The sequence below is a fragment of the Eleutherodactylus coqui genome, chromosome 5, assembly GCF_035609145.1.
Source record: "Eleutherodactylus coqui strain aEleCoq1 chromosome 5, aEleCoq1.hap1, whole genome shotgun sequence".
Lineage (NCBI taxonomy): Eukaryota > Metazoa > Chordata > Amphibia > Anura > Eleutherodactylidae > Eleutherodactylus > Eleutherodactylus coqui.
The window spans coordinates 179,553,861-179,577,202 of NC_089841.1; the positions used below are offsets into that span (position 1 = coordinate 179,553,861).

Genomic DNA, 23,342 nt, shown 5'->3' on the forward strand with positions numbered 1-23,342 from the left:
TAGAATTATTGCAGCAACCTTATTGGTAACTTTAGACCCGGCTTCAGGCCTGTACAGGCTGCAAGTCTCAGAGGCAGGACTTCCGATGCATACGCTCAGGGAAGGGTCCTCTGCTTCTTCCTTCCCAGCACACCTCTTCTGACTATAGGGAAAGCTTCTGGTTGAAGTATCATGCTTCAGTGGCTCCTACTCCTCTGGCCCATTCTACTTCCTGTGAACAATAGCAAGCTAGCCAATCCTCAACTTGCTGGGTCCTCAAGCCTGCAGTCCCACAGCTCGCAGCCCTTTAGTACACTTGGCAGCATTCAGCACCTCTGCATTTCTCTAAGTGCCATACACCTCCAGGTAAGCACTCTCCCTGACACCTAATGCCTTCTTTTTTATTTATCCATATTAGGTTAGAGCAGTTCAGGCTTCAAGTCGGGTCTAATTAACTCAGACAAAGTTGATAATTTCTCCTCCAGCATGCACTGATTTCCAAAAATGCCTGACAACGTACCTCCTGCCTTAGTTCACCTCGCTCAGTTCCTACTAGGTTTTTATTTTGAGTGGGCATGTTACTTGCGGTTTCTGACGTTCCCTTTGTCATCTGCAATACTTTTGTGGAGCTAAGCTCTTAGCAAGTAGACCATGGGACACCACTATGAATTTTCCATAGGCGCACATGACCCCCTTTGATAGGCGAAGTAATGTTAGCACCACGAATCCCCAGCATCAGTCATGCCTGCTCAGTATTGGAAAGCTTGTCCACCGCTTCATCCTCATCCATCCAAGTATGGATGTCAATGCTAATATTCTGCATCTCCCATTACTACGTAGTATTGTCAAACCTTGACCTGACAGCTCTGCCTTGGGAGGAGAGTAATCACTGCTAGTCCCCGAACATCTCACATGGCTATGTAGTTAGAATAAGCAGCAGCCATTGTTATTACCTAACCACACTGTCATGACCGCTACCAGACAGCTCATTTCCTCCCTCCATAGAGCAGGTTAGCATAAGCCTACTAGACTCTGACGACTCGCTCTGTCACATCCCCCATACAGTTGCCTCTACCTCTCCCATGATGGAATCTTTACGTTACGGTTAATCACAGTACCAGTAACTCTTCAAGTATCCGCCTTCTCATTCCCAGTTATGTATGGCAGATTACTCTCCCCTTTCAGGCTGTGTTTCTAATGTTGTAACTGCTCAGCACTAGCACTGATCATATATCCTTTCTTTTCCCCATAAATTGCATATCACTCTACACTAGATTCTAAGGAATCTTGGTAACATCAGTCAGGGATGCATAATGCAATGAGACACCCTGATGTAAAGTTCAGTGCTGGTTTCTTTCAGATAGGGCACACTTGTTATATACTCACTCCCCTCGGAGTCCACCCCTTAAAAATATAAACTAAAAATTCCATGCGATATATGAGCTGTGGGTATCTAAGACTCAGACAACCCCATCCTTCTCCCAATATCTCACACTCCTCTTCTAGGAGATGTCCCAATAGAATATACACTAGGAACATCCTGAACCTTATTCAACCCTGCTGCAATTTACCCTCCAAGGGGACTATTGTCCCTCTAAAGAGATCCCGGCCATTCCCCTCTATTGTTCCGGGAGAGATCCCATGAGAATCCTGCCTTGGGATCATCATCTACTCTCTTTCGGTACCCCTCTGTCTTCAGACACCAGTTTATGTAGTTCGTTCTCTACTTGGCTTAGTTGGCTTACCTAGCCAACTGGGCACACGCATAATAATAATGAAAAAAAAACACATTGCTTCAGCCAGGTCAGTGGCATTCGACGTACTGTGGCATACTTAGTTCTAAGTTACAGCTCTCCTGCCCTACTATATCTAGCCGGATGGCTAGCATCATCTGTAAAGAACAAAGCAGTCCAGTGTGTGGCTCCAGCTATTGTGGAGAAGGTCAAGATGGAATCTCTTTTTCACCGCTGATTCACCCATGCTCGTAGTTTGCCTTTTTGGTCAATCACAAACTGGAGAACGCACAGTGCTTTTGTCTTTTACCTTTCTAGCCTGTTCTTTAGCCCTTTTTGGATTGAGTATGTATCCCCCAGCTTTTACACAAATCGGTGCAATAAAAAGAGAGATTGTAAGCTCGCCTCTTTCAATGGGCTTTAAATCCACTGCCTCTTTGGAAGTGCACAGGTAACTCTGGTGAGCTGCAAGTCCCAGCAGCGAGGAAATTTCTCCATAACAAACGAATAAGTCGGGTTTCTCAGTGCAAAAAGTTTTTCTTCCTTTATTATTTTCTTTTATCACATGGTGGGACACACAGATAAAACCTCTGTTAATCTGTGAGAAGGGCCGTTTTTCGGGCGAAACGCATCTAGTGGTTTTATCTGTGTGTCCCACCATGTGATAAAAGAAAATAATAAACGAAGAAAAACTTTTTGCACTGAGAAACCCGGCCTATTTGTTTGTTATGGAGCTACACAAATCAGTTGTCCTAGGCAAGCATGGCTTTGACTGTACCTTCGGCTGGCTAGATTGTCCATATCTGTTTTCAGCTTGGCGTACATATCAAAGGACAAGGACAACACCTTTATTTATACCACCATACTACATTTGCATGTGATTTCTTGATTATCAGTAACTTCTTTGCCTGTTTAGAGATTGTGAAAGCTGGAAAACATTCCTATCATGATGTCCTTCCGAAAGTGTTACTTGACAGCCACCGGTGGACCAGTTGCTTACCCACTGGAAACCTCAGACTGACGACACCACCTTTTTCTTTGTCTCACATCTTGGGGGCTGCTTTTGAACATCCCAAGGTCTCCTGTGTCCCCCAGTGTCATGGGCAAGAAAACGGGACTTTCTGTAAAATCCCTTACTCGTCACATTCATTGGTGGACACAGCATCGACCTGGTTGGTTGTTCTTTGTTAGCTCTGGTGGACGTTTCTATGCTACCCAATGAATGTGACAAGAAACGAATATTTTTGGTATAACTTACCGTAAAATCTCTTTCTCGTCACGTTCATTGGGGGACACAGCCAGACCATGGGATATAGCCACTGCCACTAGGAGGCGACACTAAGCAAAAGTGTTAGCTCCTCCCACCAGGCTATATCACCCCTGCAGGCACTCAGTTAATTAGTTTGTATGCAAGCAGTAGGAACAGCCAGTGGGAGTACACAAAAAATTATTTACACTTTAACGTAAACCAAGGAAAGACATACCAGTCTTCTGTATATATATCTCGTCATCTGTGACCTGAGACCAAAGGGCTCCGCCCTGCTACAAAGAAATTAATCCTTGGGAGGGTGCTGTGTCCCCCAATGAACGTGACGAGAAAGAGATTTTACGGTAAGTTATACCAAAAATATTCGTTTCTCGTCCGTATCATTGGGGGACCCAGCCAGACCATGGGACGTACAAAAGCAGTCCTGGAAATAAAAGGGTGGGAATTCCCAGAAAAAAAGGTCCCAGTAGTCAGGGGGCTGCCGCCTGTAGAACCCTTCTACCCAGGGCAGCATCTGCTGACACATATGTGTGGACCGTATAGAATTTTGCAAATGTATGCAGGGACGCCAAAGTGGCTGCCCTACATACCTGTAATGCTGAGGCTCCATGCTGAACCGCCCAGGAAGCCTCCACTGCCCCTTGTAGAGTGGGCCGCTATCCGGAATGTTTGCTAGTGAGAAAACGCATGAGATGTATATGGCGGTCTTCACACCAGCTAAAAAAAAACGTCTCCATACGCGATAATAAATTCTCGAGGATGTCGGCTTCCTGGCTTGGACCATAATTCGGATAACTGCTTCCGAAAATACCCGTCTTTTTTTTCCCCCCAATATCGTGGTCTCAACGGCCAGGCCGTCAAACGAAATGACTTTGGATTCGGGTGGAAGATTGGTCCTTGTGATAGTAGGTCCTCCCGTTCTGGGAGTGGCCACGGAGCGTCGGCCAACATTTCAATTATGTCTGGATACCATGCTCGCCTCGGCCAATCCGGAGCGACCAGGATTGCCGGTCCTCCTTCCCTCTTGATCTTCTTTAATATCCTCGGAATGAGTGGAAGAGGAGGAAACACGTATGGTAGTCTGAACCCTGCCCACGAGACCAGTAGGGCGTCCACTGCTACCGCCTGAGGATCTCTTGAGCGTGCCACGAAAGGGAGAACCCTGTAATTTAGTCTGGAAGCCATCATATCTACGTCCGGGGTGCCCCAGCGCTGACATATCGCTTGAAAGACCTCCGGATGCAGCTGCTATTCGCCGGGGTCCACTGTCTTTCGACTGAGAAAATCCGCTACCCAGTTTTCTACCCCCGGGATGTGAACTGCCGATATGGACTGTAGATGTTTCTCCGCCCAGCTGAGTATGCCGGATACCTCTGTCATTGTTCTCGCACTTCTTGTGCCTCCCTGGCGGTTGATGTATGCCACTGCCGTGGCATTGTCTGTCTGGACTTTCACATCCTTTCTGTTGAGCTGTGGATGGAAAAACTGCAGTGCTCGCCGTATGGCTTGCAGCTCCAGGACGTTTATCGGTAGCCTTGCCTCGTCCTGTGACCACCTCCCCTGGGTGGAGTGTCCCTCCAAAGTTCCGCCCCAGCCGTAACAACTGGCGTCCGTGGTCAGTATCCTCCACTGTCCTGGAAACAGTGACCGACCACCTTGGATTCTCCGGAGACTCGTCCACCATCTCAGAGCAAGGCGAACCTTTGGTGTTCTGGAGATTCGCTGGTCTAACGTCCACTGCGACCTGTTCCAGTGTGCCAGAATGAAATGCTGGAACTCCCTGGAATGAAACTGTGCGAATGGTACGGCCTCGAAGGAGGCTACCATCATGCCCAGTACTCTCATGCAATACCTGATGGTCGTTTGCCTCCCCCGAAATAGCGGGCGCACTTTGTTGACCAGTGTTACTGCTTTCGCTTGTGGCAGGCGAATCTGGTGCTTCTTGGTGTTGAACACCATCCCCAGAAATTCCAACTGTTGGGTTGGTACTAGACAGGATTTCTCTTGGTTTATGACCCAACCGAATTCCTCCAAAGTCTGAAGTGTGATTCTCAGGCTCTCTAGATTGCCTTCCTGGTCTGGAGCCTTCACCAGTATGTCGTCCAGGTAAGGGATGGCTATCACCCCCCTTGTATGGAGTAGTGCCATTACCGCTGCCAGCACCTTTGTAAAGACTCTAGGGGGTGTCGAGAGCCCGAATAGCAGCGCTACAAATTGGTAATGGCTCCCCTGGACCTCGAAGCGTAAAAACTGCTGGTGAGAGTCGCGAATTGAAATATGCAGATACGCATCCCTGATATCCACTGACGCCAGGAACTCCCCCGTTCCATAGATGCTATTACCGACTTGAGAGACTCCATCCTGAAATGTCTTGCTTTGACGTAATGATTTAGCCTTCGTAAGTCGAGGACCGGTCTGACTCTGCCATCCTTCTTGGGAACTATGAAGAGATTCGAATAAAAACCCCTTCCGTGCTGACACACCGGCACCACTACTCCCTGCGCCAACAGTTGTTCTATTGCCTGGCGCAGCTGTGTTGCCTTTCCTGGGTCCTTCGGTATCCTGGATCTGATAAAATGCTCCCGTGGAAATGTTGCAAATTCGATGGCGCACCCTCGTGAGACGACCTCCTGTACCCAGGCGTCGGTCACACCGGCTAACCATACATTCTGGAACCCCAAGAGCCTGCCCCCCACCCTGTAAATAGCGGGTGGGGAAAGACCCTCAAACTGATACTCCCGTCCTTGCGCCCCTAGGTGCCTTGGAGCGAGTCTTGGGCAAAACAATCTCTTGTCTGACAGTGATGACACTGCAGATGCTTCCTCCTCCTCCAGACCGCCACTACCCCCCGAAAAACCGTGCGGAGGCTGATCTTGGTCTGCAGCTTGAAGAGTTGAGGAGCATGAGGCCAGTGAGGGATCCGATCTAACCGGCCTCCCTGTATGCAGAGACCGCTTAGAAGCTTCCCTGGACCTATGATACGTCCGGGATGCTTCCCTGGAACCAAGAGGAGCATGAAAAGACTCTCTAGATTGTTGAGACCTAGAAGATCTGGACGACCTTCTGTACCGACAAGACCTGTGAGAAACCCCTTCAGAGCTGCGGGATCTCCGCCTTTTGCGCGACCCTCCCTGAAAACGCTCCGGGGAAGACACCTCTGAATCGGATTCTAATCGGCGCAATATTGCAGCCGACGATCTGGCTAGTCCCGACACTGCTGCGGCCAGTGATCTAGCCCATTCAGGCTCGGTTACCTGCTCTACAGGGGCGGCGGGGGGCACCGGGGTCCCTGGAGCTGATTGCACTGGGTTACAGGCTACACAGCGGAGCTCCGCCTGACCGCTTGGGAACTTAGCGTTGCATAACGTGCACACATAGTATTTCGCCCTCCCCATAGCCTGACTGGAACCCTCTGGTCTAGGGTCAGACATGAAGCAATCCACACCTACAGATAACCGCAAGGGAGTGGTGGGAATAGGGGTAGGGTGTCTCCGTGTACTGCTGAGAGCGAGTACCCGCAGGGGGTAGCAAACACAGGGGAGAGCTGCCTTGGCAGGGCTTACCCCGTCCTGCGGTTGTCTTGGCCCAGCTGGAGCTTCTGGGACCTGGGGGCCTTCTCTGTGGTAAAGACGCTGGAAGCTGCCGCCGCTGGAAGCTGCCGCCGCAGGTGACTGTCGCCGCAGGTGACTGTCGCCGCAGGTGACTGTCGCCGCAGGTGACTGTCGCCGCAGGTGACTGTCGCCGCAGGTGACTGTCGCTGCTGGCGACTGTCGCTGCTGACCGATGGGTGCTGCTGCTGACTGGTGCTGCTGCTGCTGCTGCCGCTGACTGGAGCTTGCTGATTGTAGAACAAACCGCACTGCCAGGAAGTGCTTGCGGTTTGGAGAGAAAAACCTGCCGCAGTAAGTGCCAATGGCAAGAAGTGGAGCTGCTCACTAGTAAGTAGTTCCTTGTAAGAGCTACTGGGAGCGGCCATCTTCCTTGCTGGCCGCCTCCCTGAAAGTCCCGCCCGGCTGGGGTGGGCGTGGCCTGCCCCGGAAGTCCAAACGCATCACAGGAAGTGCTAGGTGCACCACACTAATGCGTCCCCGTGGCCGGCGCCCCGCCCCCCGGGGCGCCGCAGCTCACTCTGCAGCCTGCTCCTTGTCCCACAGCCGTGATCCACTGCCCGCGGCCGCAGCAGTCACCCGCGGTCACCCGCAACCATACATATCTGTGGGCGAGCATCCACCCCCTCCCAGCCTTGGCCGGTAAGCACCCAGCTCCCCCCTTTTCAGCAGTGTCTCTGGATAGAGAGGGGAGAGGGGGAGGGGGGGGGAGGGCATAACCCCATATGCACTGAATTAGGCAGAGGAGAGCGGGGGAGATAGGTAAAGAGAAGGAGTAAATGCACCTGAACTCCTTTCCCCAGGACCTTCCAAGGTGGTTGGGGTCCTCTGAAGGGGTTCCTGGCAGCCGACCGCAGACTTGGAGGGAGGCTTGAAGTTCCGTTCGCTTCTCCCGGATACGCTCCCTTCTCTCCATCTGCGCTCCAGCAGTGTTCCCCCCTGCGCTCGCCGTCCGAGAGGGGCGCTGCTCCAGAGGGGGGAACCCTATTGCTGGCGGGCCAACGACGCCAATGCACATAGGCAGGGTCGTGCCACCTTTTCTTCGCTGGGTAGGGCGCCGCAGAGTGTTGGAGACACCATCTGCCTGCGCCCTCCCCGGGAGTACAGGAAAGCCAGGGAAAAGCCCCGACTCCCCGTATGCCCGCCATAAAGTCCTCCTGGACCTGATATGTCTGCCTCCTTGCTAGACACTAAGCTAAAAACTAATTAGCTGAGTGCCTGCAGGGGTGATATAGCCTGGTGGGAGGAGCTAACACTTTTGCTTAGTGTCGCCTCCTAGTGGCAGTGGCTATATCCCATGGTCTGGCTGGGTCCCCCAATGATACGGACGAGAAAGAGATTTTATGGTGGATAACAAAAATCCTGTTTTCTCCAAGTTGGTGGTTTTCTTTTTTTAAGGTAGAATACATGATTTCTATACATGTTAGTAATAATCCAGCATTCTAACGTCCTTAAACCCTTAATGATCACCGATATGCCTTTTGACAGCCTGCAGCTGCAGGACATATGTAAAGGGAGATTGCGGGGTGATGATCTGTCATACATCGCATCTGCCGGCTGTTTCTTACAGCCGGCACCTGGCGGCAACAGCTCTGATAAGTCATGTGGCTCATTGGAGCTGTTAACCTTTTAAATGCCGCTGTCAATTCTGACAACAGCATTCAAATCCCCCGAACGATGTTCGGGGGCCCTGTACGGCCCCCCGCGAAGCGAAAAAGTAAGAAAAAAAAACAGAAATGCACTTTTTTGGTCACACTGTCTCCAATAAAAAATGCAATAAAAAGCGATCAAAAAGTTGTATGTATTACAAAATTATACCAGCGCAAACTGTCAGCGGAAAAATAAAAAAACTATTGTGTGCATTTATCTCCACTTAGAATTTTTTTTTTTACTATGTTCAGTACATTATATGGTACATTAAATATTACCATTGAAAAATACAACTCGTCCCGCAAAAAACAAGCCCTCATACAGCGACGTCGATGGATAAATAAAGGAGACCTGATTTTTTTAAAAAGGGGGGAGGAAAAAAGAAAAATGAAAACACGAAGCTTGGCCATGAAGGGGTTAAACTGCTTCTGAAAACTGCATCGAGTTACATTCTGAAAGCCTTTTGAGCTCCTATCTCTCGGCACTCCCTGCTGGTTTAAGGTCTGCCATGGTCTTCCTTTGATTTGCTTTTTACAAATAGACACACAGTTTAACATATATGTCCCATAATACTGCAAGAATTTATGATCTATGTCCAAAAATGTATAAGGCCGCTCTCACAGAGGAACGCGGCAAAGCGCCGCGAATTTACTTCCGCTTTCAGCTCCCTAAGGTTATTCCATGTGGATAGAAAAAGCACAGCAAGCCTCGAATGGTTTTACCAGGACTTGACTACGTGCTTTTAATTTTGGCCACAGAACTTGCACAGGTAAAAGCACTTGGTTTTACACTAGCATGGCTGCACAGGAAGGACACCCGATATGTAGCTGCGCAAATTTGTATCTACAGCTTATCTAAATGAAAAACCGTAACAATACGTTTTAAGAATATGAGATCTTATATGTTGATCTACTGAAGCATCCACGGTCCTTTTAATTTTTAGCAGATAATCTTACAAAGTTTATCGCTCTTTGTCTTTTCTCCAGCCCATTATGACAAATGCGTGATAAACCTGCGGGAGCAGTACAAGCCAGATATGACTCCAGTGTTGGAATGTATCTTCTCACATGCTCAGGTGGCCAAGAAGAATGTCCTTGTTACTATGCTGATTGTGAGTATTGCATTTGCTGAGGCACCTGAGAATTCTGTAATGTGGGGTTCTACAGCAGGATGGTTAAGCCTAATTACTTTATGCTGCTCAGAGCTGTACCGCAAGGGGTCATGGCTGTAAGATGCAGTCTTCTTCAGCTGCATGAATCTCAAAAACGACTTTTCCTTGCAGTCTTAGGCCGGTTTAACATAGGCGTAAGTGTATGTACGCGTGCGTTTTCGTGCAATGGATGTTGCGTTTTTGCGTGCATCTGTGTATTTTAATGTGTTTTTTGTTGTGCGTGCATGCTCTGTGTATTTTTTTTTGTGTGCAAAATACGCTCCTGTGAATCAATGGCTTCTATTCACTGCATATCGTGCACACAAATTTTGCTCGTGTAATACGTAGCGCAGATACATTCGTGTAAATAAGCCCTTAGCAACAAGGTATTTCAGTTAGGGAATATTTGGGTGAAGGGTATTGGTCTTTACCAATTTTGGTTTGTAGAATAACAGTATATTCAGAACCTGTACAGGTAGCCTTTTATTATTACTAGAGATGAGCGAACGTACTCGTTTCAAGTAATTACTCGATCGAGCGCTGCGATTTTCGAGTACTTCAGTACTCGGGTGAAAACATTTGGGGGGCGGGGGGAGGCGTGGCGGCGCAGGGGGCAGCAGCGGGGAACAGAGGGGAGCCCTCTCTTTCTCCCTCCCTCCCCCCCCCCCCCCTCCCCCACTCCCCGCTGCAACCCCCCACTCACCCCCGGCGCCCCCCGAATCTTTTCGCCCGAGTACGGAAGTACTCGAAAATCGCGGTACTCGGGCAAAAAAGGGGCGTGGCCGAGTACGCTCGCTCATCTCTAATTATTACCTGTTAACCCCTTAGCAGTCACCTTTTCTAAATTGGAAAAAACATCCTGGAAATGGCTTTTTTTTATTGTAATTTTAGAATTTGTCTCATGTAAATATATTTGGTACATAACTTCGTTGTCTTAAATCCATTTTGTGACCTAACTAATTATAACCTTAAGAACTAGTGAATAGTTTACCATTTTGTGTTCCAACTGTCATAACTTTTATTTTTGTATTTTGCTGGACAAGGTATAACTCTTGTTGGAATCCGCAGTGGATGCTTTTTATTAATATTTTTGCTTGGCAGTAATGCAAAACAAGCAATTTTGCCATTTTATTATATTTTTTAAATGTACATTTTTGGCAGTCACCTCCTGGTATAAACATAATGTTAGCTTTAATTTGTGGTTTATTCCAGTTATGAAAACACTAAGTTTATATGGGTTTGATAATGTTGTACTACAGGTGCACAATATATAGACCCTTTCGTAACAAAAAAAAAAAATGGTTTGTCACCGCATTCTAAGACAAGAGCATTTTTATTTTTCCACCAACTATGTGGGCTTGTTCTTTGTGGGATGACTTGTAGTTCTCATTTTGTACCATTTTGATGTGTATACCACTTATTAGATTATTCTTTATTCTTGTTTTAGGGGAAACAAGATGATCAGAAAACCATTATTAGAGCATAAGACTACTACGTATTACGCATGTGATGGACTAATTTGCAGGCAATGCAATACATTGCCTTACGCAGTTTCGCCCACATTTGTTTGTAGGAATTACATAATACATAAGTGCAAAAAAAAACGTAGCCTGCTCTATTTTGTGGTGTACTACGCATGAGAAAGCCCATTGTTCACTATGGTGGCGTAATCAACGCCGCAAATACACACTTAGATTGCGTATGGGTGGCACATATGCGCAACATTTTTTTAATTTGAGTGAAATGCGGTCTAAGAGTGATTAGATGTGTAAGTGCTCATTTACTTATTTAGAGGAAATATGTGACAAAGAGAGTAGATGGACCCTTCAATAGATAAAGGGGGTGGTGGGGTTCGATAACGTGAATAAAAGTCCCTCTTATCCCTCCCCTGAGACAGGGGAACAGGTAGAAGAATCACTTTAAACGGCTATAGCTCCATTTTTTGGTGCTACCAACAAGTTTTGGACCTCAGAGTCTCTAACGATGAGACCAGAGGTGTGCTGGAGCGACGGACGTTTGAAGTAGAACAAGTTCTTTGTCCAAAACTTCAATGTCCTTGTCCTTTTGCTTTTCAGCGAAGAAATGGGGTAATCAGTAGGTGGTTTAAATGGTTACAGTTTTTACTGTCCGTTTATAAGAACCATTTTCTATATTATTTGTATTCGTAATTTCACAAAATATTTCATTCCATTACATAACCAAACATTTTATTTCTGTTATTCAAGAGCAAATTGGTTGACTAGAAACCTGGACACATTTGCCGTAGTTTCTATCATTAACATTTCCAAGTCAGTTACACAAGAAGTGCAACTTTTATTGCAAAAACTCTACAACAAATAAATAGGAGTACCAAATGAGGGATTACTAATATAGTTTCTATTGAAATTACAGGATCAGCTTTGTGGCAGAGATCCAACACTTACAGATGAACTAATGACTATTCTAAATGAATTGACTCAACTCAGTAAAACTGAGCACTCGAAGGTGGCATTGAGGGCTCGGCAGGTAAGGGTCTGGCTTATATGTACATTAGATGATACACTTTCTAGTTCCCTCCTTGGCATAGAAATGTTCTTTAATGTCTCTGCTTAGAGTTAGTGTGGTTTCATGTGCTCATGTGTATATGTATTTATATAAATACGTCTTCAGATCTGTTCCATTATGCCTGAGGAAGAACCCTGAGGAGGTTCAATAGCGCGCTACAACATAATGTATTTTCTCTAGCCATTAAGGCCGCTTTCAGACTTGCAACAAAATCGGCCGATTTTTCTCGCGATGCAGCAGTGCCACAGATTGCATGTATGTGAAGCCCATGCTTTTCAATGGGTTCCTTTACATTAACAATGTTTTGTAGGCTGCTACGGTACATTGCGAGAAAAAATAAATCCCGGCATGCTCTATACAGACGCGATTTGTGCTGTTTTGTAGCCCGTGTTTCTCAATGGAGGCTTCCTTTGTGTTGCATCACACCAAAATGCAGTTTTCGTGCAATGCAACTTTTAGAGTAGGGAAGTCCTACTGTTTGAGCCCTAAAATAAGCTAAGCCAATAACTGCAGCGCCCGAAAAAAAACAATCACAGCCATTCAATGTGACGGCTGTGATTGGTTCATCGAGCGCTGCAGTGTTTGGCTGAGCCACGGCGCTCGAGGACCATTCACAGCCAGCGCTTCCTGAAGGCAGGGTTTTTGAAACCCTTGACCAGGAAGCACTGACAGAAGGCTACAAAAAAGTGCCGGAGCTTCGGAAGGAAACGTGTGGCAGAGCGGACAGCGCCTCTTAGGTAATGTATTGTTTTTTTGTTTTTTAAGGTAGCTAGGGATTATTTTTGGGGTAGGGTTTATATTTCAAGCCCCCCTGAAAATCCTGGTAAGGATGCTACAAATTAGCGAGAAAACGCAGCGATATCACACAGAACACAGATGCAATATCTATGTCCCATAGACATGTCAAAAGTATAGATCATTGGGGGACTGATGCTCAGACCCCCACAAATCGCTAGAATGACTCTTCACTAATCTCAACTGGACGCAGTGCCCCCCTCGACTATGTTCTCTGGTCTTCATCTACTACTGACTTCTATTCACTTTTTGAGGAATTCTGCCGCTGCTGGAAGCAGCTGAAAACAAGCAAACCTAGCCAAGCAGGCACAATGCTCAGGTGAGCGCTGCAGACCCCTCATTCTAGCAACCAACGGGGATCTCAGCAGTGGAACCCCCACTGATCAATACTTTAGAAATGTGCCTTTGACATGTCAAAGGTTTCCTGAAAGTGCGGGTACTTTTTAGTATCAATGGCCTATTTGGTAATTTATGCTGCCCTATATGAGAGCAGCATATCATAGAGGGAGAAGAGCTTATCTCTGTCATATACAAGTTTATATGCTGTGTATTTGAAGCAGGAATTCCTGTTATTACAAATAATCTTCACGATTTTAAACCGTCATAATTCACATTTAATGACACTCAGATACATAAATTTGATATCAATGGAAACAGAAAATCAAAAATATTCATTTGGCAAAACTGTCCTAACAATAAGACTGTCCTTGTTGCCCATAACAACCAATCCCAGCATAGCTTTCATTTCTCAAGCTTTTGAGGTAAAATTAAAGCTGTGCTCTGATTGGCTTTTTTGCCCATACTAGCCATTCTGCACAAACCCTACTGATTTGCAATTGTTAGTGGCCCTGAAACTGGACAACAAAGCGAGGCGACGTTCTTTCTGCGACAGTATGTAAACTCTAATGGAAACCAATAGTTTCATGGGATCTTTAGTGTTTAGTGATGAAGCCGCCTTCCACCTTTCGGGCACAGTTACCAAACGTAATGGTAGAATCTGGCGGGGCCGTGGAGTCGGTAGAAATGTATACATTTTTTAAAAATGTATATTAGAAATATGGTATTAATTCAATGCAGAGTTGTTCATTTGTGAATTCTCTATTCATTACGTCTTAAATATCAGGAATCAGATCTAAGTTGTGGCCATCTAATATGTTTATATGCAGATGTACAGACACACTTTTTACTGATTTGATGCAATTAGTAACATAGGGGTTCTAGTATTGTTGCAAGAAAGTGAAACTATAGTTAGTTATGGTCTGTGTTTTTTACACTAGGTTCTGATTGCCTCCCACCTTCCCTCCTATGAACTGAGACATAACCAAGTGGAATCCATTTTTCTCTCTGCAATAGATCTTTATGGGCATCAGTTCTGTCCAGAAAACCTGAAGGTCGGTCAAAGTTTAATGTTATGTTTTTATGAAAATGGATAAATTCTAGTGAAGGTCTCAAAAAATATATATTTATGACAACTGTAGAAAATGGTATTATGGCAGGGGGTTTAAAATAGAAAAAATGGGATTAATGAAGAGCAACCTTAAAAAAAGAGACAGACAGGGCTTACCGTTTGAAAGTATTCAGCAAGCATTCTAATCGCTGTTGTGTTTTATTTTCAGAAACTGATTCTGTCTGAGACATCAATCTTTGATGTGCTGCCAAATTTTTTCTACCATGTTAATCAGGTGGTTCGGATGGCTGCACTGGAGGTAAAGTTTTGCCTATTTGGTGATTTTAAAGAATACAGGGTTAGTCAGCAACAAGGTGCAGATTTGGGGATTTAATTACAAACTACAAAAGACATGTACGCAATTCGCACATCACTGAAGAGAGGAAGGTTCAAAGTTTTTGTGGGTTTTTCTTTTGTTTGTTGTCTTTTTTTTACATACCTGTATGATCCATTTTCAGCTACACCGCAGTGCGGTTTCTTGTTGCTTACAATTAATAGGAAAATGGTGACAGCACAGAGTAAAGGCCCATTTACATGGAGCGATCATCATTGCGTCTAAACACGCGACCATCGTGCACTGCTAGTTGATCATTAAATTCAAGCCAGCCTAAAAAGCATTATGCGGTTTTATCAGGTTCGCATGCTGAGTTCTCCCCGGGGTAGTGCTGATAGCACTGTTTCCTGACAGAGAACAAAGCTGAATGCAGATAAGAGCCCTCAGGCTCTTATCTGCATTCGGCAAATGGCTTCTATTGCATACTAATAAGCTATTAAGTAGCTATGTGGTTAGTTAATAGTTTATGCAAAATGATCGCTCAAAGCTGTGACTCAAACTGTCGCTTGAGCTATTTTTGAGCGATCATCGCTCCGTGTAAATGGGCCTTTAATAATCATTTTGTGTGCTTGAGTTTGCCAAGTGTGAATCTATTATTCTAGTGCAATGTGAATTGCCGTGTTGATTCCAAAAACAGCCATGTAATCACAAGCAAAAGTGGCACAGAAAATTTTTTGTCCTTGGTTACATATTCACGTCGGGGACCATAAAACTGTAAACGAGACACCCAGCGCTGTGATGTGGCAGAAAATGAGACTTGCTAGTATGTCATAAAACTTTGAACCTTCCTCTTTTCAGTGATGTGCGGATTGTGTACCTGTCTTTTCTAGCTTGTTTGTAATTAAATCCCCGAATCTGCTCTTTCTTTTTGAATAACCCTGTATTAATATGTTGTGTGATTTGAAAGGCTTCCAACGTTTGGTGTGTATCATGATCTCCCCTTCATAATCAGGGATGTCCTCTTCTCTGTACACATTTGCCTCTCTTCCTCGCCCCTCCGATCTGGATAAAACAAACTGTTACGGTTGGAATGAGGTGTATTTTTTTCTAATCTATTATTTCAGGTGTACGTGAGGAGGGGGTATATTGCCTATGAATTAAACAGCTTGCAGCACCATCAGCTTCTGGATGGCACATGTGTGGTCGAATTTCAGTTTATGCTGCCATCTTCACATCCAAACAGGTAAAGTAATTGATGTACATGACTTGACTTTTGGGCCTAGATTAGATTGTGACCGTATGCATGTGGAAACATGGTTTTCTCCCTCATGTCTTCTAATTCATCCAAAGCTACATTTTAATTTTGCACTTGTTTTAAACCTGTTATTTGACACTGCTTTAATGTATGGAGTTAATCTGCAATCGCACTGTGCTATTTTTTTTAACCACTGAAACTTTTCTATTTTGGAATTTGTATATCCACAGCAGTCAATTTAGGACCATTGATTGGGGGTTGCATGGAGATCTGATGGGCTGCAAATTCACCCATTAACAACTTTGTGTTAACATGTCTTATAGATGCCCTTACATTAAAGTGGCTGTCTTAGGATAAACATAGTTTCTAATTCTATAGTTTCATGATTGTTAGAACGGATTTACACTGTAAGAAGAAACCAGTGAAGCGTTACTTACTGTATTACCATAGAACACTATTGTATATACTTGCCATTCATTATGACTTTTGGAAATCTAGAAACAGAATATTTATTTCCATTCATGCAGCTATATTTAACTACACAAATGCATACTGTTTTCTTTACTGACATGGAACTAATTTGCAAGAAATGCCAAAAGGCTTTGGTATTGAAGGATAAGTCATGAAACACTGATTCTTACCTTACCTTTGTACAGGACTCTAAAGTATTTAAGGCACATAAACACTTGCAAAAGGGGGGAAAATAAAACGTGAGTTGAAATTGCCATCACTTGGATCTTCTCACATCTATGATTGCTTTTAGGCCTCTTTGGCCTAATATAGGGCACCTTCAATAGGATGGGCCAAAAATAGGAGAGGGCTTCCTGTCCTGTCCACCCAATCAGGGCTTGCTGTGGTCAGGGGCTTGCTTCCTGTCCCTCAGGTTCTCTTCGTCCAATCCCCTCCTTGGTGCTAGAACTTTATCTTATGATTGGCTGCCACCCTCCTCTCTGCACTGAACCCGCCCTCGGGTCCTGTTATTTTTTCCTCTATTCAACCACATTTTGTTGCTGTGGTGTGCTGGGCCCAATAGTATACCTGATGAGCTTCTTGCTCAGACATCTTCAAGTGACTCATCAGCATTCCAGCTCTGCTTTCACAGTTCGGAATCTGGTAGGCACTGATGCCATGGCAGTAGGCCCATATAAAAGCATTCTCTACCGACTAGTAAGCAGTATTTTAGCACTATGTCTGACTCCAGGGCTGAAGGCTCCAGACAGGACCCAGCCAGAGCCACGTATTTTGTGTGCGTTCGCTGTAGGATCAAATTTCCATGCGGGCAGTCTGAGCCATTATGCTTCAGCTGTCTGCTATCGAGTCAGGCAGTGAACCATCCGCAGGCACTTCTCCCGTCCAACCACAGTCATCTGTCAAACCGGTATGGGCACATTCCCTCTCTCAGGCGTTATTAGACCATGTTAAAGTGCCCACTGCCATCATGGACACTGTGGACCGCTCTATCCGTCAACTGCCACCATGCGTGTCTGACAATGATGATTTTGCCATGCACAACTCTCTTGTATTAGATCCTAGAAACGAGCTAGGCCTCCTTGCTGAAGGCACTCTTCCAGCACCCCCGCATCCGGATCTTCCCCTGTCCTTGCTGGAAAAAGCTAATTTGGAGCTCTCTCCCATAGCTAAAAGTCGCTCCAAAGGTGGACTTTGAGTCTCATTTGGGTTCTCTAAGCTCTCCTGTCTGGTCGATAGTGATGGTGAAGTAGACCCTTCAGGTGAATAATCAGTTGCGGAAGTTTTTTTCTTTTAGGCACACAAAACATTTTCAAAAGTCTTCCCTTCCCATATGAAGTTTGAAGATGTTTGATGGGAAGTTCCATTCCCTGGCTAAAATTTTTTACCAAGCCAAAGTATTTGAATGCCGTGTATCCTTTTCCAGAGGATTTGGTGAAGAAGTGGTTATCTTCACCCAGTGTACTGTTTGTCAAAACACACCACCTTGCCTTTGGCTGATGCCTCTTCAAAGCTTTCTTTGAGGCAGTGTGTTTGGCACTTTGTCCTGTTTTTGCCTCTATCAGGGTCAGTAGGGCCACTACTGAATAGGCTAAGCAGCTGCATTGCAGAATTCTTTCTGGCTCTCCTCAGGAAGAATTAACAGACATTGCGCAGCAGGTAAACTTCTGCGACTGGGCTATTTATGAGGCCTCCCTAGATACAGCCAGACTATTGGCTTGTGCCTCAGCAGCTTCACTAGACAATATGGCTCAAATTCTGAGCCACAGATCCTTCCTCTAAGCTGTCATTAATACCTCTCCCCTTTTGTCAGCCTGCACATTTTTGGTGCTAGACTGGACACGATTATTTCTGATGCCACCGGTGGGAAGAGTTTGCATCTTCCACAGAACAAATCGAGGCATGTCGAGATCTGCCTAGAAGAAACTGCCTCCGTTTTCGCCCCTTTCATCGCTCTGGCCCCAGGATCTCCTATAACAAAAAATACTTGCACGATCAAAACCGAAGGCATTCTTTTAAACCTTGTCCTTCTTGGCCCTCCAAGTCCACTTCCACAAAATCCTCTGCATGAGGGGTGGCTTCCACCCAATTTATCCAAGGTGGGGGGACGACTTTCCCTGTTCAGGAGGACCAGGCTTGCTCGCATCTCAAGATGCCTGGATTGAGAGGTCATCTCTTTGGGCTATGCTATAGAATTTTAAACCCATCCCCCAAATCGCTTCTTCAGCTCCAGATTCCCAGCATCTCATTCAAAGGCCAATACTTTAGCTCAGGTGGTACAGACGCTATCCTCTCAGGGAGTAATAGTCCTTGTTCCTCTCTCAGAAAGTTTCAAGGGGTTCTATTCCAACCTCTCTGTGGTACCCAAAAAGAACAGCACCGTCAGACCCGTACTGGACCTAAAGAATTTGTATATATTTGTCAAGTTTTGACACTTCCCTGTGGAGTCGTTAAGGTCAGTCGTTCAGGGAACCGGGGAATCTTCTGTCATCCAACGACATCGAGAATGTGTATCTTCATATCACAATATGTCAAGCCCACCAGTGATTCCTTCACTTTGCCATCCTCTAGGATCCCTACCAATTCACTGCCCTCCTATTCGTGTTGGTCTTCACAAAGGTTCTGGCATCTGTGTTGGTTTTCTTCCACTTAAAATGGATAGTGGCCATTACTTACCACAATGACATTTTGGTGAAAGCTCTGACTTTGTTGGACATTCTGAACAGTTTCCATATCACTCTGGAGATTTTGTCCCGGTTTGGGTGGATCATCAACCAACCCAAGTCCCGCCTCTCGCCATCTCAATGGCTGTACTTTCTAAGTCTCTTTCTCATGCTGTAGAAATAGCTTTTTCTTCAAGTGCAGATGCATTCCCTGCAAACCCAGTCTCCGGTGGCCATTTATCACTGCATGGGAGTACTGCAACTGAGAGCGTCATCCTTCAAGGCTATCCCATTTGGACAGTTTCACGCCCAGCCTCTTCCATGGGCCATTCTCTCCTGGTGGGACAAATCCGCGGACTCCCTCAATCAAGAGATCTGACTACCTCCACAGCTTCAACGCACTCTTATCTGTGGTAGGACTCCCCACAGATCCACCTGGGCTGCCCTTTTCTAACTCTGCACTGGCAGGTACTCGCCACGAATGCCAGCATATTTGGCTGGAAGGAGATGCTGCAGAAATTCACTGCGCAGGGCACTTGGACAGTACAAGAGTCTGCCCTTCCAATATACATCTTAGAACTTTGGGCTGTTCTCCTGTCACTTCAGAACTTCATGCGCAAAGTAACGGATCTCCCCATTCGGGTTTAAACTGACAACATGACGTTCGTTGCATACATAAATCACTGAGGTGGGACCCGCAGCTCGGTGGTCATGGCAGAATCCCTGACATGGGCTCCTTTCAGTGCTCACAGCAATTCACATACTGGGTGTGGACAAGTGGATAGCCGACTTCCTAAATACAGAAACAATTCACTCAGGATAATGGGTGCTACATCCAGATGTTGTTCTAAGCACTCTATCAGAATTGCGGTCATCTGGACGCCGATCTGATGGTTTCCAGAATTAACCGCAAACTCCTAACCTACACGTCCAGATCTCAGGACCCTCAGGCTCAAGTAATGGGTGCCCTCGTAATTCCTTGGACCAAATTCTAGTTCCCATATGTCTTCCCTCCCTTTCCATTCATACCACAACTTCTCAAGAAGATTGAAGTGGATGACCTAATAGTGATTCTCATCGCTGAAGACTGGCCTTGTCTCACGTGGTACGTGGATCTCGTCATCCTGCTCAATGTTTCCCAGGGGCTTCTCCCTCTTTGAGAAGATCTTCTCTTACAGGGATCACTCTTCTACCAGAGTGGGTGCCTCTTGAAGGGTATGCAATGGTGCATCCACTCTACAAGTGTGTAAGCTGCTACGTGGGCTTCTCTGTACACCTTCTCTAAATTCTACTGGGTGCACAATTTTATATCCGCTGATGTCTCTCGTGGTTGGCGAGTTTTGCAGATGGCTATAAACTGACCATGTCTCTTGATCTACTCTTCGCCACCCCTGAGTGACTGCTCTGAAATAACCCATGGTCTTCTGTTGTATTCCCCAATACAACAGATGAGAAAAGGGAGATTTAACAGTTAAGTACAAAAATTTTTTGACGCTCCAAGATGGCTGCAGCAATTTTCTAGCGACCTAATGCACACTTGCACTGCTCTCTGATTGGCCAATGTTGATCACATGAGTAGCTTTAACCAATCAGACTACTAATGCAATATACCTACTCTAACATTACCAATGTATCATATGTGATTAGGTAGTGTGAAGATTGGGCCATCTTGCATGTCCAAAAAACGATCCCTGAACCAATGCAAAGACAACATAGAAAAACTGTAGGTTTTTTGTCCCCCTCTGGTCGCAGGAGAAATTTTGCCTCAAACTGGAGGGTCATTTAAGTTTCTTTTCAGGTACATTTAACATATATGCTAATCGTATATTAACCCATTTAGGACCAGGCACTGTAAATATACGGCGCCTGGTCCCGGGCTTTAAGCCCAGCCGTATGTAAAATTATGGTGGAGATTAAAGCCTCCTGCTTCTGTAATAAGTCAGAAGCAGGACAGGTTGTCAGTAGAGATGAGCGAGCATGCTCGGTTAAGGCAATTACTCGAGCGAGCATCGCTTTTTTGGGAGAGTAAGAGATCTCTCTCTTTTTCTTTTTCTTTTTTTTTCTCTCTTTTTCTCTCCCCTCTCTCTCTCTCCCCTCTCTCTCTCCCCTCTCTCTCTCCCCTCTCTCTCTCCCCTCTCTCTCTCCCCTCTCTCTCTCCCCTCTCTCTCTCCCCTCTCTCTCTCTCCCCTCTCTCTCTCCCCTCTCTCTCTCTCCCCTCTCTCTCTCTCCCCTCTCTCTCTCCCCTCTCTCTCTCCCCTCTCTCTCTCCCCTCTCTCTCTCCCCTCTCTCTCTTCTCCTCTCCTTCTCCTCTTCTCTTCTCTGACCAACTCTGCCAGTGACTATTGTCACTACAGGGGATGTCAGCTACATTGGAAAAATGTCAAATTTAAAAAAAAAGTGACTTCATGGAGGACCTGGATAGTAAAAAACATAAGTACATACATAGGTAAAACAAAATTAAAGAATAAAACAACAATATATACTTAAGAAAGAAAGTAACCCAAAGCCGACGCCAACCAAAACCATACACATTATATATTAAAACGTCCGAAACAAATTGAGGAACTCGTTCCTATACTTTATTTTAGGGTAAACATACTAATTACAAAAAAAAAAAATAAATGTTACAAAGTAATTTTTTTTTTACCCTCAATAAAACTAAAAAACGGGAAAAAATCAGTGAAAAAGATATTTAAAAAAATAGCCCTACCGTATTTTCCGCCGTATAAGACAACTTTTTAACCCAGGAAAATCTTCTCCAAAGTCTGGGGTCGTCTTATACATCGGACTAACTACCTGTAGGGGGGGGGGAAAAATCAATCCTCTCCTCCCGTGGCATTTTGCGATGATCTGGGGCTCTGCTGCAGGCTGTCGCACCCTCCTCCACGCCGACAAAGCATTGCTTTCCGGATGCGGGGCTTGAATGGCCCGCCTCCAGAAAGCTAATGCTCTGATTGGTTAACTCAGTGCGGTGTCAACCAATGAAAGCTGGCGCTGGGTTAACCATTCAGAGCCATTCAATGACATCATCGGAAAATACGGTATATGTCACCGGAAAAAAAATGCAGCAAAAATAATTTTAGTAGCTAAAGGGGAAAAAAATAGGGCAGTAAAACCGCCACATGGGTAAAATCACTAAAAAGTGTCTGGTCCTTAATAGAGATGAGGGAACCTACTCAGCCACGCCCCTTTTTCGCCCGAGTGCCGCGATTTCCGAGTACTTCCGTACTCGGGCGAAAAGATTCGGGGGGCGCCGTGGATGAGTGGGGGGTTGCAGCGGGGAGTGGGTGGGAGAGAGGGCTCCCCCCTGTTCCCCGCTGCTACCCCCCACTCCGCCAGGCGCCCCCTAAATCTTTTCACCCGAGTACGGAAGTACTCGAAAATCGTGGTGCTCGATCGAGTAATTACTCGAAACAAGTAGGTTCGCTCATCTCTAGTCCTTAAGCTACAAAACAGCCTGGTCCTTAAGGGATTAAACATGTGATGTGTACCGCTACTAACCTATGTAATCAACATGTTCATTTAAAAGAGTAATTTTTATTTGAGCTTATTTAGAAATGATACTCAATCACCCATCATTAACACCAAAGGTGATACTGTTCTTTGAAATTGTAGGTATAAATACAAATTTAAGAAATGTAGCATTGCTGTTTAGACTTGTAACACTCATTGTCCTGTTATTTGCCCATTTAATTACAGAGAGATCAGCCCAACACTGAGCAGGTATGAGTGCAGAATTCTACTTTCATAGCATGGGAAATACTTACATTTCTTAGTGTAATCTCTTTGAATACTGCTGTCATTTGTGCTTCCAGCTCCTGCTTAAAAGCTATCTTCAGCAGTAGTGGGAGTCCTTTAACAATTCATCTCTGAATGACTGTGCCATATTAGTTTGGAGGGCAGTGTGATGCTAATGCTGGTCTTTGCTCCCTTCACTTGCTAATGAAATTAATTTCTTCTCTGCCAGAAGGAACTTTGAGAAGTCGGCTAGCTAAACACAGTCGGCAACCATCTGCAATTTGTCTTTAAGTGTCAATAACTATGAAATCCATTTCCAGAACTGGATTGTCAGTTTATTCCATGGTGTGTTGCACTAATGGGGAATCAAATCTCTGGATTAGATTCTCAGTTGCCACAAAAATTGCTGTCTTCCAGGAAGTGTAAATATCTGTTTTGCATAATGATTTTCTCTTAGATGATGCCGTACTCTGTTTTGGTGAGATGATTGTCAGTCCCAACTGTGCTTTCTGACATTCTGCTTTGTGATAACCCTTTTCTGTAGCGCAGTTTGTTTCTTGTAAAATGTGGTAAAAAATTACAGTATGTATTTCTTTATCAAGTCTGTTAGAGAAAAGGCCCTTTTACACACAATTGTATGTGGGTTTTACATTAGAACATTTGTCCCCTTGACTCTTTCCCCATGTAAACAAGGCAGCGATTGGCCAACAAATACGCAAATGCTCATTCATTGACCGATTTGCATTGTTTTTGCAGCTAGAAAAATGCTCA

General features: G+C 45.3%; 1 protein-coding gene across 2 annotated transcripts in view; it reads left to right on the forward strand.

The window, feature by feature from the left end:
• The window catches only part of ACACB (acetyl-CoA carboxylase beta), a 115,696-nt gene that overhangs the window by 63,691 nt on the left and 28,663 nt on the right, over nt 1-23,342 (forward strand). Inside the window, exons 24-29 of one of the 2 annotated variants that reach the window (XM_066603861.1) lie at nt 9,224-9,348; nt 11,779-11,892; nt 14,004-14,117; nt 14,343-14,432; nt 15,572-15,690; nt 22,533-22,556. In XM_066603861.1, coding sequence (XP_066459958.1) covers nt 9,224-9,348; nt 11,779-11,892; nt 14,004-14,117; nt 14,343-14,432; nt 15,572-15,690; nt 22,533-22,556 — 586 coding nt within the window. The remainder of the gene's footprint in view (nt 1-9,223; nt 9,349-11,778; nt 11,893-14,003; nt 14,118-14,342; nt 14,433-15,571; nt 15,691-22,532; nt 22,557-23,342) is intronic. The other variant, XM_066603862.1, reaches the window with a different exon arrangement.